Below are 17526 nucleotides of genomic sequence, written 5' to 3' on the forward strand. Positions count from 1 at the left end.
AGTTACAGCATCAGGACCTAATTAAAATAAATATGTGGCACAGGGAAGGTCTTAAAAGAACCCATCTTTCTACCCAGGTACCTGGTGGCTCGCTTCTGAACTCACTCGGTACAGTAATGCCCTCCTAAATCTCTTCTAAGCATGGCAATCATGCTTCCTAAGGAACAAAGACATCTTAAACTGCACCTTGTTTGGGACTGGTGCTTGGTTTGGAGTCAGGTCCTCAAGGACGCTTCCTGCCGTTGGGAAACTGCCATTCCACCAAAGACGGGGTTGCTGGAGAGCTTGACAAAAATTCTGAATTCTGCGTGTCTGATTTGGTTTGTGCATGGTGGAGGGGAGAGAGGTTGTAGAATAATGTCATACTTTGATCATGGTTTTTAAGGAAGGGGGATGTACCCCAGGGAGTACTTGTACCTGGCTCTCTTTATTACCAGCAATCCTGCAGAGGACTGCAGAAGTAAACACAACACAAGATGCCTCCTTCCCCTCATTGCTTTTTAGCTAGTGACTGTGGGCACTGATAGAGCAACACAAAGTTGTTTTTCTTAGAATAACACTATTATCTACGCTGTAAATGCAAAGCCGAGCAGCTCCTCATCCATCATGTTTTAGATCCAGCCTGGGGCACACAGCACATGACGCAAACTGGGAGTTGTGGGGCTGCTGAAGACAAGTGATTCACACCACAGTTGGTCCCCATACCTCCCTGGTATGCCAGGTCCCTCCAGAAGCAGGCACTGCCTTTTCTTCTGTGCCTTTTTGCCAGAAATGTTGGGGTTTTTCAGGAATAAGCTCATCCCCTTTTGTCACCTCCCTCCCATGCCCTCAGGTCCCTGAACTCCAGTTGAGTTTACTGCAGTCTCAAATTAGAGATACATCCCTCTGGTAAGACCAAAAGGAGGCACAGAGCAGAATGACTGACTTTAGTAAACAAATACAACACACAAACCTTTATTTACACTCTCTTTTTTTTTATGTGAGAAAGCCAAGAGGAAGCACAGTTGTGACTCTGCCAAAGCAGCCGCTGCCTCCGTGCAGCCCAGCTGCCCTCTCACCTAGCCAGCTCCTGCCACAAGCACAGCACGTGGAGCATGGATGGAGGAAGAAGTCATAATACTGGGGACAAGCTGAGCCTCTGCAAAGCCCAAGAGGTGCATGGTAGAGAAAAGCATTCTGGTTTAGCAGCAAAATGTACTTTAATTCCAATTCTGTGATATAATGCTTTGATGCCAGAGAAAACATAGTACCAAGGAAGAAGACAACTGCAGCAGTCCCAGGAATGAAAGATAATGCAGAAATTAAGTGACGCATTTTCTTCTTATATAGTGGGCAAGGAATAGGAGCTTTATAGCGACATAGGAGAAAGATGGCAAGACCAGAGACAAGTGTCTGGGGAAGTAAAAGGCAAAGAAGAGAAGGGGATGGAGGGTGCGCAAACAGGAGGGCGTGGGAGGAGGTTATGTGAGACTGAGGCTGAGATACATGGGGACAAGCACTGCTAGTGGAGAGGAAGGTTGGCATGGACAGGAGTGCTTCGGGAAGGTAACTGTAAGGAGGAGGAGGAGGAGGAGGGAAGTCCAAGAGGACAGGACTGAGAAAGAGAGAGGGGTTGGAGGGAGAAGCAAGAGGCCTCCAGGGAAGGGAGAGCTTGCACTGATGGGTGAGAGGCACTCCAGGACTGGCATGAGGTATGCTTTGCTATTGCTCTGAATGCTGTAAACATTTCGGTTTTGTGTCTATCAGTGAACATTCAGTTCAGTTTGATACGTGTGCTCTTATGGGTAACTGGAAGCCTAGCAGAGTTTTATGTCTCTTAGTACTATTCAAACTTACACATGAGGCAAACACAACACTGGCTAAAAATCTCATTTTATCTCATTTATGCCTAATTCTCCTATTTTAACATGCACATCTATGTCTCAGAAAAGCTTCTCTAGTAGGAGACACTAAATAACATACACATGAATTCACATGCACTCTCACCCCCCCACACACCTGCAGACACACATGCTTATTTCCCTCCCCTGCTTAGACTAGCAGGACTTTGCCCTTCACACCTTCCCAGCGTGGCGGGCAGGGACCCATTGGTACATTAACGAGTCCAGTAAAAGTGATGGAAATCATTCCAAACCTGGCTGATGGGCCAAAGCAGGAGAAAGAAACTGAAAGCAGATTTGGGTTCTGCATCTGCTTCTGAGTTAACATCTGAAGCTTATAGAAAAGGCAATTTATAAACTCTTCTTCCCTTTTGCTGTCAAAGGACTTGGGAGCTGACTGGGTACGTGCCAGCAAACACACAGAATAAAAAGAGTTGAGTGAAACTATTCTGTTTTGCCCCTCTTTTCATGTGATGGCACACTCTGACATTTCTTGAAACAGGAGGAAAATTTTGGAGGTGTGTGCTTGTGGAGAGGGGAAATGGGGTTTGTAAGGTATGAATATCCCTTTCACATCAGTAAGAGATGAATCAAAGGTAGAATATTTGTCCTTGATGGGGATTAGTCATCACTCAGTGCTTTCTGAAGCTTTGGCTCAGTCATTATTTCCTTAAACAGTGCCTGGTTTAAGGGGAAGAGCTATAAGCTGCCTATTTTAATTCACTTCAGACTGACATTTGGCATAAAAGAAGCAGCTGGTGCCAATTCCTTATTTAAAAAAAATACTTCAAATAACTAGTCTGCTTTCCTGCAAGAGAGACAAACTGTAAGAGCAGCAACAAAAATAACTGTGGTAGACTTATATGCCTCAGACAATAATTTTGCTCCACTCTATGCTCTAGGATGTTTTCCATGGAGGATATTACCTGGCACCAATTTAATGGGCAAAACACTTCTACATCACCCAGCATGAATACAGTGCCTGTCACAACTGCAGCAATGCCAACTCCGAATGCACCCACTTAAAGTGATTCCCCAGGCCGACATAGGAGAGAGGGGAGATTGTTTTTTATAGGTGTTGCCCACTTTGAAGTTTTCCTATGAATTCTGACACAAACTGAAAGGATGCCAGCACGGGCACTGGAGGAGCTTGCTGAGAGATGTTACCTCCTGGACTTTCTGGAGTCACACTCTGAACAGGACCATCCTTTGTAGCCATCAGGGAAGCCTGGGAATTGTCCTCACTTCTGACTTTCTGTTCCTCATTCCTTGACAAAAACATCTTGGTTCTGCTGTTTCCTCACTGCCTTCCTCACTCACACTCATTGCCTCTGCAACCCCCACTGCCATGGGTGCCTGTAGGGCACTTTGCTGAAAAGCCCTGTCTGGGATGCATCAGCTGGCACTAGAGGTCAGCATCATGCAAGCCCACTCAGAAGGTGTGTTGGTGTCTTTAAGAGAAATACCACAAGCCAGTTAACGTGGCCTTCTGCCTTCTTTTTAAAAGCAATGACTGCATAAGCCTGCTGGTGCTGCCTCTCACATCCAGGGTAGCACCGGTACGTACGTGTACAGTTAAGAGGAGGCTGAAAAGGAGGAAGGCAGAGCCAGAAGAAGGTGTCCTGCCTTCATCCCTTGCAACACAGCTTGCTTGATGCCACAGCATTGGGAAGATGAGCTGCTGTGTTGCAGCAGTTGGATCACTGGTTGCTGTGCCATTTTGTGGTCACAGTGACACTGGGTACAGCTGGCACCACAGGCCATCTCAAGGAGAACTTCTTCAGCCAAAGCAACCTGTGCCCCTGAGAGACCCCAGTCAATCCTGTGTCATACAGGTGTAGTAGACATAACATTTCTTGGAAAGGAGAGTTCTTCCAGCCCCTCCTCACACTCAGTGGCTTTGCGGGTCAAGAATTGAAAGTACTTCACTGCAATGTGGGATGATTTGCCCTCCTCCTTCCCTTTCACCTATAGCAGGAGGAGGCTGTATAGGTGATGTGACTCTGTTCCACATGGTATAGCCTGGATATCACCAGGGGCAGACACTGGATTCATGACTATATATCCTTTGCTTCTGTCTTTGACTCCTTCCAGAGCACTGCACAAGTTTCCCCAGACACCTGTCCCACTACACTTTCTTTGCCAGGTACCTTGTTTGCCATAAAGCTATGGGCCCATGAACAGCTAAACTCATGGCTGGTGGAGCCACTGCATGATGTAGGCCACTTGGATGAATCTGGGGCACTTGCCAGTGCCCACCTTTCATTGATCTTTTCCTAAAAAACAACTGAACTCTACAGCTGATCAACGAGGTTCTGAAAAGTGGGTTTCCCTACTGAACATAAATTTTCCACTTGCACCGCATTTAGACTTTGGTGTCTTAAAGACCATAGGAAGACACCTCCAAAATAAAACAGACATGCTTACTATCCCTATCTTGATCCTAAACCTATTTGTCTAATATCCTGTACATCATCCTTACAAAAAGCCTCAAAACCTGCTTCTTACCTAATGCACCAACAGTAACTTTTAATATCTAAGCAGGCTTTTTGTATCTCATTCTGAACATGTTATGTTTATCTTTAGAATTCAGTCTACCTAGTTTGCATCACATATACTAAATCTTTATCACCAGCTTTCTGATGTATCAAACCTACCCACTGCTCTAAACTAGAGCAGAGGTTTACAGCCTCTAATCTGCGGGTGTCTGAGAGAAGGAAAAGATCCATGGGGTCACTTTCCAGGCCTTCATAAAACTAAGAAAATAGACCTGTGGTCTGTGGGCTCAAATCCATGGACAGGCTGTCTGCTTCTCCACTAGAAAATATTGCAAGAATCTGACAGCTGATAAGCTGGAAAAGCAATGCCATAGAAATGGGGCCTTCAGATGGTAAGTATTATTGCACAGCACAGAGAAGGTGCTACACAGCTGACGTCTGCCAGAGTCTTCTCCTGCAGTTGGCTATCCAGGCTATGGGACCAGGGCCAAAGTACGCTTCACACACCACTTCACACCCGGACACTCGTCCTGCTCACTGCGTGCTTCACTGTGTCCTGTTTTTAAGCAAGCACCATGCAGCAGGGTATGTGTCTTTAGTAGTTCTTTACATGGCATTGAGCCCACAGTGGATAATCAGTAGGTAAGAACAACAGTCAATAATCAGTAAATAACAAAAATATAATTGTGATTTTCATGTTACCTCTCCCCGTCATGTGCTGCTCAGGCATTACATGAAAAATGCTATCTGCCATAGCAGGCAGGTCTTGTGCTCTTCTTATATCTCAGCAGAGGGCAGATGGGACATTCCTTCTCTTGACTCTTTCCCAACAGCTGGCAGGTCGTTCCTGAGAAGCCATCAAGCCTGTTAATGTATCTGGTGACCAGAAGCCTCTTTGTGCTAGGTTTTGGTACGGTGCCTGGCACAATGAAGCCTGAACGACGACTGGGGTCCCGAGGCTAAACTACAGTACACATAAAATAATATTCATTAAAAACAATAATTCGCACTAGAAGACTAGCCTGACCAGGACTAGCGAGAGCTTTTGGGATCACCTTCCTCATAAGAAAAACTCAGCTCCTTGACAGTCATATTGAAAATAACTCTTAGTCTCCATCCCTGGAAGATAAAGGGCTGTGACAGGGTAGCAGCTGGTGTCATAAGGTGTGCAATAAAAATTGAAAGGTGAGCTGAGTTCAGTGATGGTTTCCACTCCAGGAAGCAGCATGAGTCATGTGCCTTTGCTTTCTCTCTCCGTCCTCATGGCCTCTGGGTCCAGACCCCAGCAGCCAGGGTGGGAGATGGTGCTTTGGACTAGACTTGGCTCCAAAAGTTTCAGAACTGCCCTTAGGGCCCCTCCAAACACAAGGGACAGGTGAGAGCTAGGGAGATGTCTGGAAGGGTGGAAAGGTGCACTGGCATTATTTACACACAAACCAACGTCGTATTTTTAAAGGAAACCTGCCTTCCCAACAGATGACCTATAACTACAGAGGATTGTGTGTTTTGTGCTAGAGAGAGGCAACACCTGCAAGATGCTGCCACTAACCAGAAAAAGCACAGAAACTCAGAGAGTCCTAATACCACATTCTGGATCATGCTCTGGAAGCCTCCTTTTCCCCTTCTCCCTCTTTTCCCATTCCCACTGCTTTTAACACCAAGAAAGTTTCACATTTAGACATGGATTTTGGCTGTTGTGGGAAGCACGTGGCTTCTGACGGCCCCATTGCTGCTCTAGCTGAGCCTCCTCTGGGTTTGAGACAGCAGGTCTGTGTAAATTTTGGATCTCAGGAACCTGGGGTAAGAGTCTTTCTCCATGAGGCTGTGCACCTTCCCCTGAGCTTGATCAAAGCAAGAGAGGGAAGGCTCCTGCATATTTCTTCTTGTCAGCTCCCGTGTCTGGAAGTCTATGTTCACCTGGGAAAAGTAGCAGAAGAGAGTTTGGTACTGAGTGACCAGTTTGCCTCCTTCAAATGGCACATTTTTTCTCAGTCATGGCTGTAAAAGCAGCAGGAGAACCAAGGTCCTACCCTTGTCCATGCCTGAACAGCCCCCAAACTGCAGGGTTTAGCGATCCAGCATTACAATTCCTGCCCCAAATTTGGAAAAGTTGAACTAGATTTATATTGATCTGAGCACTTCTGAAATCAAATTACTTTTATTCAGGCTCTTAAGCACAGGTTTATGTAGCACATCTTCTAAAAATGCTGACACAGCCTAATCTCTCTCCTGTTGACCAAGATTCCCCTAGTCCCTTTATTCTTCACTACATGCCAAATATAAGACTGAATGAACTCTGAGCTGGGTTTATACTATTAGTACATTCTTATTAAAGGTTTTAAACTCTGTTGTTATAAAACAAATTGTTTGATTTTTCCCATAACAGCTTGGTGTTACAATATCTGGAGCAGAGACTTGAAAAAATAAACCACCCTCATGTTATGGCTGCCATTTGTTTGCAAAGCCAACAGTGTGAGTTTTCCTGTTTTCTTTCCCTAGCAAAGCAGTAAGCATTTGTTAGGGTTATTGTTTAAAACTTGGCTGAAAAGATGTTATTTGTAGTTATTAACCCCATGTCCAAACTTAAAGGAGTCTAGAAAGTAAAGCTCTCTGCCTTAACTCAGACGACAGCAATATAGATTAGCTCTCTGTGTCACTTAAGGGTCATTTCACATTCTAGCACACCAAAATTATGACAACAGGGCAAAATTTGAGGAAAGACCCCATCCAACCTGTGCTCCTGTTTCTAATCCAGATTCAGCCCCGCAGTCCTGAAAGTCTCACCCAGCTTCATGAATAACAGCAGGACGATGCTCACTGAGGCCGGTGGGGATTGAAGCATGCCCCAAGATGCCCCCACCACTCGGTATAAATCTGGATGATTCTCAGTGGCCTGGCAATAGCCTTCCTAGTTCAAATATGGAGTAAAGAGAGCCCTTTTAGGGGGATCCCCTCTCAGGCACCTGTACAGTGACAAGCACCCATGCAATCTTGCAGGAGGACTGCTGTGGGAGAGCAGGTGCAGTAAGCACCCTCTGGGTCACGTTATGAATACAATAACACAACCCAACACCACGATGCAGGGTCTGACTGGTGCATCAGCCTGTCAGTACTTGAAAGAGGACTTAACAATTCCGGCTTTGGGTTGTGACTGTATTTTTTGTTCAGCACTGTTATTGCTTGCGTCTTTTAGGAGGTCTAATTGTTAGGAGTTAGACAGCAGATAAACACATCTCCCTGGAGGGTCAAGTTAGCCGTTCATGGGATGCTCTTATATAAAATGTCCTGTGAGAAACAAGCCAATAGCCTGCTCAGGGATTGATAGTAAATGAGAGAAACAAAGTGAAATACTCCTAGGAAGCTCATAGAGGTTAGGAAATGTAGGTTGCGGTTGCCAGTGAACTCATTGGCTGTGACTAATTTAGTATCATCAAAGTAGTTGCCCTCACCAAGGGATGAGTCACTTCGAGCAGAGGCTGCCGTAGCAGGCAGGACGGCATTCCCATCCTCCTTATCCATGCCTCACCATCACCTCTGGGAGGGAAAGGAGGGCTCCCCAGCCCCCTTGGGGGTCCAGCAGGTCCCAGCTGGGGGGGGCAGGTGGATCTGCTTCCTGCACTGGAGGGATGCTCTGCTTGCCCAGGGTGCTGGCATACCCACCTCTCGAGGAGCCTGCACATCGATGAACTCCTCAAAGATCCGCTGGGCCTTGGAAGCCAGCTTGGCTGCTGAGCGTGTCTTCTTGAAGTCCTCACAGGCAAGCCAGAACTCCAGGTTTTCCTCACTGAACTCCGTCTTCAGGAAAGCACGGAAAGCAGCCAGCCCATCTGCAAGAGAGACGTGGGGAGTTACAGCAGGAGGAGAAAGAGGGCAGGGAGCAGTCATTTTAATAGACATCCTTCCATCTACCCCTGCTACCAAAGACCGTTTGATTTTCCTCTCAAGGTCTGCAATCCCAGGATGTGGCCGTAACTTACACCAGCTTACATCAGCTGCCACGAAGCCAAACATCCTTTGCTCTGAAAAAGTGTTTTGCCAGCTCACATGGCAAAAGGCTTTCTTCAAGACTGGGACACCTAACCTTTGAAAAGTTCCTCTTGAAAATGTCAAGCTTCAATGATACCTCTCTGCCACAGCATCTTGTGCGTGTTAATGCAGCATTTTGTAATGTCCTATCTGTCATTAAGGAAGACCTTTAATAAAACATAGCATCTGTGGACTTGTCTCCAGTGTTTTCTGTCACTTTGCTTTAATGCCTTGTGACATATTTTTAGTTCTTATTTAAACAGAGGAAGGATCTTGGAGAGTCTAACTGTTACAGCTACAATAAAGGGGAGAGGTAAAGGACGTGGCATAATTACTACTTGTCTAGTTGGTGGTAAAAGTGTTCTTATTGCTTGCTAATGCTTAGTAATTGTAACATTTCAGTAATGTAATCTGAGTCAGCTGGGACAGATTAGAAATACGGAAAGATTTATTAGGCAATCTGTGTCCTCTTAAACCCCTGCCTGGGCATATTTATGGACACAGCTATTGTTTTTTATTTCCTTTCCCTGAATGGCACCAGCAGAGTTGAATTAGCTTTCTCCTTCCTTTAGCCTCGGGATAAATTTGGCGCTTTTTGTCGTGTCCCATCCCACCCCCCTCCCCCCCGCCAGTAACATGTTTCTAACTTTACCTGATCTTTTTCTATAGGGTCTGAATATTTGTAGTTCATGACTGGAAATCTCCTGAGTCAGCGCTGGCTACTTCCAAGCAAGTGTCTAAAAATACTGATGGAATCGGGAATGCATTTGGCAAGGTCAGACTCCCCAGAAGGGTGAGGGAGCAAGTGCGTGTGTGTGGCAGAGACAGACAAAGACTGATAAGGGTTTGTAGGACGTGAAATCCTGCAGTGCTGTGGGTTGGGGGCTCTACCTGCCCCCTTTCTGCTGCGGGAGATGTCAGCAGTGCTGCCTTCCCTTCTTCCTCTCGTGGCAGGGGGCGTGGGAGCTGGGACGGAGCCCAAGGAGCAATGCCTCATGCTTGGTGCGGGTCATTTTCACACGTCCACAGCAAGCCCACACCCACCGGGGACACGGGCTGGCCATGTCACAGGATCCATCACAAACTCCTTTACGGCTTTGTCCTTGTTTTCTTGCCTGCAGCAGGTATGTGAGGAGAAGTAGCAATGTAATACTGCCCTTTTTTTGCTCCCTTGTGTGTTCTAATCTTATTCCTGTTTCTCTTGTTTCCAGTAATAACTTAGGACATGGAGATATTTTTCAGTTCTAGGTCCTGAGCCCCAGCCCTAAGAAATGGCCCCAGGTGTTGAACAGCAACTAACAATCCTATTTCTGGCTGCACGTAAGTCAGTGGAGATGTTTGACCGCCCAGTTTCCCAAAGGGATAGGCAGAAAAGATATTAGGCCAGACAGGACCAAACTACAGGGTAAACCTCTCCACTCAAAGCTCCTTCATTAACGAGCTCTGCACTGCTCACTGCTCCATCAGCATGCCGCATTGCAAAGCGCACAGCAATCAGCAACTCAAACATCCGTCTCAGCTACGCTTGCTTCCTCCTGTCAGCCTGAGGAGGGCTGTATCACTCCAACTCATCCTGCCACTTCTTAATTAATGCACTTGTAGGAGAAGCTCAGGGTTTCAGACTGCTGCTGCGGTCAAAACCAGGGCTTTTGTCCATGAGCACTGCAGAGCAATTAACAGTACAAATTGTGGGTTCAAGGCAAGGGCAATAACATGACATCAGCCCTGGAGAAGCCTGCACAGCAGAGAGCGCCAAAGGCATCTCCAGGAGCATGGTACCTGCCAGGATCATGCTGCACATGGCTGCTTTGAGCCTCTCCATGGGTAGATAAATATGGTGAATGAGAGAGATGTTTTGGGCCTGCTCCCCTTCCTGAAATCTAGGAGGCAGAAAAATTTTCAAAACCTGTGTCCCCTTTAATGCCTATAAAATTTACAGGGCCTGTGCAGGAGCAAGTACAGGACTTGAGAATAGAGCAGGGAGTCTTTGCAAGAGGAAAAGGAGAGGACATAACAGCAGGCTGACAGGTTTCAGAAAGAAGAAAGTACAAAAGGGAGAAAGCAGCAGTTCACTGAGATGTATGTCATTTTATATATCCTCAGCTCCTAAGATGTTTGATGTTAATATTCCAGCACCCAATCTCACTGTTATGACTATACAGTCTCTGATGTGTGTCCCTGCAGAAGTCACAGAATCACAAACCGGTAGGGGTTGGAAGGGCCCTCTGGAGATCATCTTGTCCAACCCCCCTGCTTGAGCACATACACCCAGAGCAGGGGGCACAGGAACATGCCCAGATGGGTTTTGAATATCTCCAGGAGAGGAGACTCCACAGCCTCCCTGGGCAGCCTGTTCCGCTGCTCTGTCACCCTCACAGGAAAGAATTTTTTTCTCATGTTGAGCTGGAACTTCCTGTGTTCCAGCTTGTGCCCATTGCCCCTTGTCCTGTCGTTGGGCACTATTGAAAAGAACCTAGTCCCGTCGTCCTGACACCGACCCTTTAGATATTTATAGGTATTGATGAAATCCCCCCTCAGTCTTCTCTTCTCCAGGCTGGACAAACCCAAGCCTCTCAGCCTTTCCTCATAAGGGAGATGCTCCAGCCCCCTGATCATCTTGGTAGGTCTCCGCTGGACTTGCTCGAGCGGTTCCATGTCCTTCTTAAACTGGGGGTTCCAAAACTGGACACAGAACTCCAAACGTGGTCTCACTAGAGCAGAATAGAGGGGGAGGATAACCTCTCTCGATCTGCTGGCCACACTCCTTTTAATTCAGCCCAGGACATTGTTGGCTTTCTTGGCCACAAGGGCACACTGCTGGCTCATGGTCAGCTTGCTGTCCACCAGCACTCCCAGGTCCTCTCAGCAGAGCCACTTTCCAGTAGTTCAGCCCCCAGCCTGTACTGGTGCATGGGGTTGTTCCTCCCCAGGTGCAGGACCTTGCAGTTGCTCTTGTTGAATTTCATCAGGTTCCCCTCGGCCCAGCTCTCCAGCCTGTCCAGGTCTCATTGGATGGCAGCACGGCCTTTTGGTGTATCAGCCACTCCTCCCAGCTTGGTATCATCAGCGAACTTGCTGAGGTTACACTCTATCCCATCACCCAGGACATTGATGAATATGTTGAACAGGAGAGACCCCTGGGGAACCCCACTAGTGACAGGCCTCCATCCAGACCCTGCTCCGTTGATCATGACCCCCTGAGTTCTATTGTTGAGCCAGTCTTGCTCCCCTTTCTCTGTCCTGGTCTCGCCTCCCCCCCCCCCCCCCCCCCCCCCCGCCTCCCTATACAACAAAGAGCAGCTTTGCACAGCAAATAGAATATCTGCAAAATATACTATGTGCTAAAAGAAGGAGGCTTCTTCATGACTGATGAGGTGAGAAGGGCGTTTGCTTCAGCCCTGCCCCGGAGAGCAGTTGCAGCAGATACCTCCAGGAGGTTTCTGTATGCTCTGCCTCCTGCTCTCATGCCAATCAGCTCCTTTTGATCTTAAAGTAAGTTTAGATGGAGTATAGATAAATAATAGTGTCCGGCTGTTCTCCACTTCTTTATATGTTCCTGTTCTGCCCTCCTCACAGCCTTTGAGGAGCTGGACATGATGAGGCCAGACCTGAGAGGACCTTGCAGAGGCAGCCTTGGACGCAGGAGAGGTAGGTCATCCTTGTCTCGAGGCTGCCTCGTTCTCCACAGATTTCATATTTAGCCTTTGACAGCCTGCCAGCATTTACAGCTGTTTACATTTTGAACATTAGGAGTTCAGAGATGGGAGGCCAGATGACTGCACAGTAGTAAATTGCTGCCCACATGTTTATTATGAAACAATGACAAATCTAACTGAAAGGGCGGGAGGGTAATTAGGTATGGTGACTGCCACCACCTGAGCAGGAATGGCACGTGGATGTTGACTTTAATCTCCTCCTGCACCTGAAGGCTTATCAAGGGAGCATCCCTCATGAATGATCAGCATTTCAAAGCTTACCCCACCCAACCGGACAGCTCTTCTGCTGTGGCAACCAGCACTGGGTTGCAGTGTGATAAGAGCAGGAGAGCGTCACCTACTAGGTCAGCCTCCTGAAACATCCTGGAAGATGGTCAGAGCATGTTAGAAGTGTGATTCCAAAGGGATGCTTTACAGAAGCAGCCCAGAAATGAAAAGCAGGATTAGAAGTCTTCAGATGCAACAGCACAAGATACCCCTAACATGGGTGGCCTAAAGGCATGGCCATTCAAGAAGACAGAGATGTACTGGTATAGATGCGCAGCCCTTCAAGACAACTATTGGACACTTATTCAGGAATGTGACTCAGGAGTGGTGAGCCTTGATTGGAGCTAAAGGAGTAAATCAGTACAGATGGAGCAGATAGGATGAAGGCAAAGAAATGCAGCTCTTCTCCTGAGTGAGAGTCTCAATGAGGAGCACAAGACATTTGTTTTTTATTTTTGCAGTGTAAACCTAAGCCTCAAAATGCCCTGCTCTCCATTCGGACAGACCAAGGGAAGGCACAAGAGGATTGTCAGGGAGGATTGTGCAAGTATTTATACATTACACCATTCCAAGATCTTGCAGTGCACCATACATCTATAACCCTGCAGGTCCCCTGCGAATTAGACAATGACAGGAATTTGTGTTTTATAGATGGGGGCTGCCAGGCAGATCAATGGCTATGTGAGGACAGGGACTCCGATGCTTCTGGCATCCCATTCAAATGCCATTCTTCAGGCCATGGAGAGTGGATCCTTTCCAGCAAGAAGGGCTGTGGAGGAAGGGACTGAACTAGCTAGCACAAAATACAAGTCTTAACTAAGGCAAGCATCAGCAACACAAGGAAGAGCTGAGATTAGTGGCTTAAATCATTCAGGCACACAGCTTTAATAAGCAGCATTAGCCACTGTCAGAGTAAGAAAGCGATCAACAGTCATATATTTAATGCATTTATTTCATGCCATCAGGGTGATCAGCACTTCATGTAGGAAATAAAGGCTGATAGACGAATGGATTAGCTCTATGGAGCACGTTTGGTGCAGGGCTGTATAGAAAAGGCCACCATGCTCTGTATAGCATATGCACAGTTCTCTCTGCTGCTTAGCGTTGCTTTGGTGAATGTTAGCTGCCTGTCACCAGCACAATGCTAATGCTGTTCTGGCTTAGAAAGAACCAGGAGTAGGTTGCGATATTCCTGTGCAGTGTAGGAAGAGGAGCAATGTGTAGACAACAGAAGGAGGAGGAGGAAAATAAAGTTTGTGCAGAAGAGCAAAGACATCACTAAACATGGTGGAGGGGAGAAAAAAAAAATCACCCTTGAGATAAAAATGGAAATTCAGCACAAAGATTTTCTGTGTTGGATGCTTCATTGAAAAGTGACTAAGGGTTGAGGACAGACTGTCCTGCTGGATTCTGGGCAAACGACAAGCCATGTGTCCAGCCCCGCGAGGGATGTAGAATGAGACATGCCATTGCTTGTATTTCCCTCCAGAAGCCTGTCAAAAGAAATCTCCATCTGGCTGACCAGCCTGTACCTCTCGGGCATGGGTACAGAGGGGGGATTACTCCTCTGTTACTCACACGCATGCACACACACACACTCTGCAGACCACGCTGAGCTCCGCTTCCCTGGGAGCCATTGCTAATCTGCACTGGCACAAAATGGGAAAAGATGCCAAAATCTAGCGTGTTAAAACCACTGCTTTTGCTCTCTGAGCATCCAGGGAAGCATGCTACATATGATTTGTCTCTTGCTCTCTCAAATTCCTGCTGCAAAGTAGGATCAAATTCCTCTCTCCTGTTGCTTGCCATGCTCAGAAGCCCTGACCCAAGGGAACATTGCTATACTGTGCTTGCGTCTCTTGCAGTGAGCTCAGACAAGGCTCCTGCTGTAAAAAGGGGATCGACTGGCTGACTACATGGTTTCAAGTTGGTTTGTTTCACCTGTTAACAAAAACAAGTAGGATATCATTGTATTGACCTATTCATATGGGGCTGTCAATGAAATGGAGCTGAGCTGCATCCTACCATTCAGCACTGGTTACTCTAACAGGGCTAGGCTGAGGGATGCTGAAGTCCCAATGTCAGGGCAAAAGGAAGGTGGGGGTATGACAGAGGGTGCCTTTCTGCCTTTCCTACTCACAATCTCTTCCTAATGTCAACACAAGTTATTCTTTAAGTGACCAGGGAATTAATCCAATTCAGACCGCCGTATACAGAAGGGCATTGCCCAGCTCGTGAATCGCTGGAGACATGCAACTGCTTCAAAAACCCAGGGTTTTTCAATCCTCCACTCAAGATGCTGCCAGAAGTAGCATGACAGGATCAAACATTACGTACAGAGGTTATTTATTAAAACTATCAGGGGAGAGGGAAAGGGCGGGGTGGGGGGGGGCAGGCTCCACAGGGCCAGCCCATTTCCAGGGATATTTGACAAAAAAAAAAAAAAAAAGAACATAATCACACTCTCCACGGAGTCTGCAAAATGCATAATACTTGTTCAGGTCACTTCCATTTACAAACCTTTTGGAGACTCATTAAAATAGGAAGTGGAAGAGTACAAGTTGTTTGCCTTTCCCCTAAAGAGTACTGCAGCCCTGCAAGCCTCCCCCATGTACAAGGGCAGCCTGCTCACCTTGGCACTTCAGAGTGTCTTTTACAGAGCTCTGATCCACTTTCTTGCTCCTTGTAGCTCTTTTTTTTTGTATCTGGCCAACTCCTTGAAATGTTACCCACAAAGATTGACCCATTTTCAGCTGCTACATCCAGCTCCTGAGTCCTACTTGAGCACTCTGGGATTTTATTCCCCAAAGAACAGGTTGGCTGGAAGGGACACAAAACCACCATAACATCTGACTGCAGCAGAAAGCACCACTCAACCCCCTGAAATCGGTATCGCAATCTCCCTTCCAAAATAGATGAACTGTCCATCTAGCAAAGAAAGAGTTTATGATAGATGTGTCAAGCAGAAGCAGTCTACCTGCTGATGCTGTAAGCCTCAGGGGAAATTCTCCCTGAGCCCAGCTGGTGCTTAGCCCATGCCCCCAAGCATGAATTCAAATTTTCCCTGGCTAATATTGTTCACCTGGGCAGTCACAGAGAAATTAGACTGAGACAGTTCTGTCCTTTTGGCACTAGAGACAGAACATTAGCTGGCAGCTTTACTACAGGCAGATGCAGGCAAGACCAGGCACTGCTTTTGTTACTCTGAAATTTTGGTCAGAGAAGGCACAAGACTCCCTTACCTAACACCAGCACATGTTTCTAACGGGAAAATGCAACTCTTTCTTCTTCTGTTTTCACAGCAGATCTTTGGCAATTCTTCTGTTTTGGATACAAATGAGTGAAACCACAATGATTTTACAAGCCAGTCCCTTTTATGGATATGCGCTCTTTTCTCCTTTAAACCAATGTAACTCAAATAACACCTCTGTTTCAACAGAGCTTTTTGTAGTTGTGCCATTATAACTTCTGACTGCCAGGTTAGCAATTCCAGAAACTTCAGGTGCAGAGCAGCTGTAATATATTCCTTTAGAAAGTAGTTTATTAAGCAACTTTTTTGTTTGGTCACTGATCACCAGGCAATTTCACCATGACTGCTGATAAAAAAAAAATAATTTAATTTAAATTTTAAAGATCACCTTCTGTTGCTATTAGGAACTGAATATTTTTCATCAGGTGCCAGAAAGTTATCAGAATTACTTTCTATTCTAGAGACAGAAAAATTCTGATAATTCATTTATCACTCTATAAGGCTAATTTATTAATAAAAACAGACACTCTCAGATGGATTAAATTATTGAACTAAGGCTTGATTTAGCATTTGCAGCAGTCAACTGAAGAGGGAACAGTCTGTATAATGTCAGTACATAGATGCGTAAATTCACTGGCTTTTGTAGCCAAAGCACTTTTGCTGCAGTGTGTATCTAATAAGGAAAATTTCAAGTTTTGCACAGGTGAAGGAGGAACAGGGGCTCGAGTACAGAATTTAAACACTGATGTGAACATCCTGTCCTCCCCCTCCCATCCCCCAGGCACCCTATAGTCTCTTTGGTACATTTTTCCCTTCTTGTTTTGATTTTTGACAAGAGAAATGTTCTCTCTTAGCCATACCCAGCTACACAACTTTTTCTTTTTTTTTTCTTTACTGGCTGCAAGAGCAATGATCTCAACAAGATACTGCTGCTAAAATTATATATTGCTTTTTCTGCCTTGGACAGCCAGCCTGTTTAAAGTTGTCACTTAATTCCCTGCCAAAACTGTTGTCATCTCAGTAGAAATCCAGCAAAATTACACTTTATTTGAAATAATAATATAATTCTACACTTATATTTTAAAATATAAGTGCAGAGAAAACCTGAATCTCTAAGTAAACCAGACAGTTTATTGCAATAAAATAGTTCACCGCCCCCACTGACTTGTCCCCAACCTTGACTCGCTCTTGTTTTATTCTCAATAGAAATACATTAATGAACCTATACTGTGAACTTCACTGTCTTGTTTATAATTTCTCAGCATGAAAACATTGGTGAAGCAGAATAATATTTTCTGAACAGAACTGATATGATTGATCTATTGAATGGATCAAGGTGTGCTGATTATACGTTTGCATAAGGCTTCTGGATGTGAAATTTTCAGGTTTGCACTGGTAACTGTAAATTAGATCCTGCTAAGGGCTACCATGCATGATTTCTCTGCTACAGAGCAAGTTGTTCAAGGTTACTGAACCACATAGCACATGTTGTGTCATAGCACTCCCAGCAAAGGCTGTGCTTCAACACGGTGTAGCTGCAAGGCAGCTCAGAAGAGCAGCTGGAGGGAGAGGGAGACAAGCCTGTGTCGCAGATCCCAGGGGGCTTTAGCAAGCTGAGAACCTGCCATTTTCTTGTGCAGAAAGACTGGATGCAGGAGCCCTTGCAAAAGAATGGTACACATGGCTACAGCCTTGGGGTCCTGCCTCCAGTGCATCCACAGGAGCTGGAGAAGGCTAGACCTTGGGTTGGTGATTTTATCAGTTGTGATCACCCAGTCAAGAGCAAAGCCAGGAAGGGAACTCACAGAAACTCACTCCCTTCCCTCTTAACCAGAGGACAAGTCCTGCCTATAAATGACTGTGACTGTTGCCTATTGGGCAGCAAGCAG

The 17526-nt window shown here is 46.1% G+C and overlaps 1 protein-coding gene across 6 annotated transcripts in view; it reads right to left on the minus strand.

Annotated features, from left to right (window-relative positions):
- Window positions 1–921: 921 nt before the first annotated feature.
- The window catches only part of RGS8 (regulator of G protein signaling 8), a 28764-nt gene continuing 12159 nt past the window's right edge, over window positions 922–17526 (minus strand). For all 6 annotated transcript variants that reach the window (XM_064454545.1, XM_064454540.1, XM_064454539.1 and 3 more), the window contains 2 exons: window positions 8039–8205; window positions 922–6295 (listed from right to left, as the gene is read on the minus strand). In XM_064454545.1, coding sequence (XP_064310615.1) covers window positions 6113–6295; window positions 8039–8205 — 350 coding nt within the window. In that variant the 3' untranslated portion in view covers window positions 922–6112. The remainder of the gene's footprint in view (window positions 6296–8038; window positions 8206–17526) is intronic.

This window comes from Phalacrocorax carbo, chromosome 6 (assembly GCF_963921805.1).
Source record: "Phalacrocorax carbo chromosome 6, bPhaCar2.1, whole genome shotgun sequence".
In the NCBI taxonomy this organism is placed as follows: Eukaryota; Metazoa; Chordata; class Aves; order Suliformes; family Phalacrocoracidae; genus Phalacrocorax; species Phalacrocorax carbo.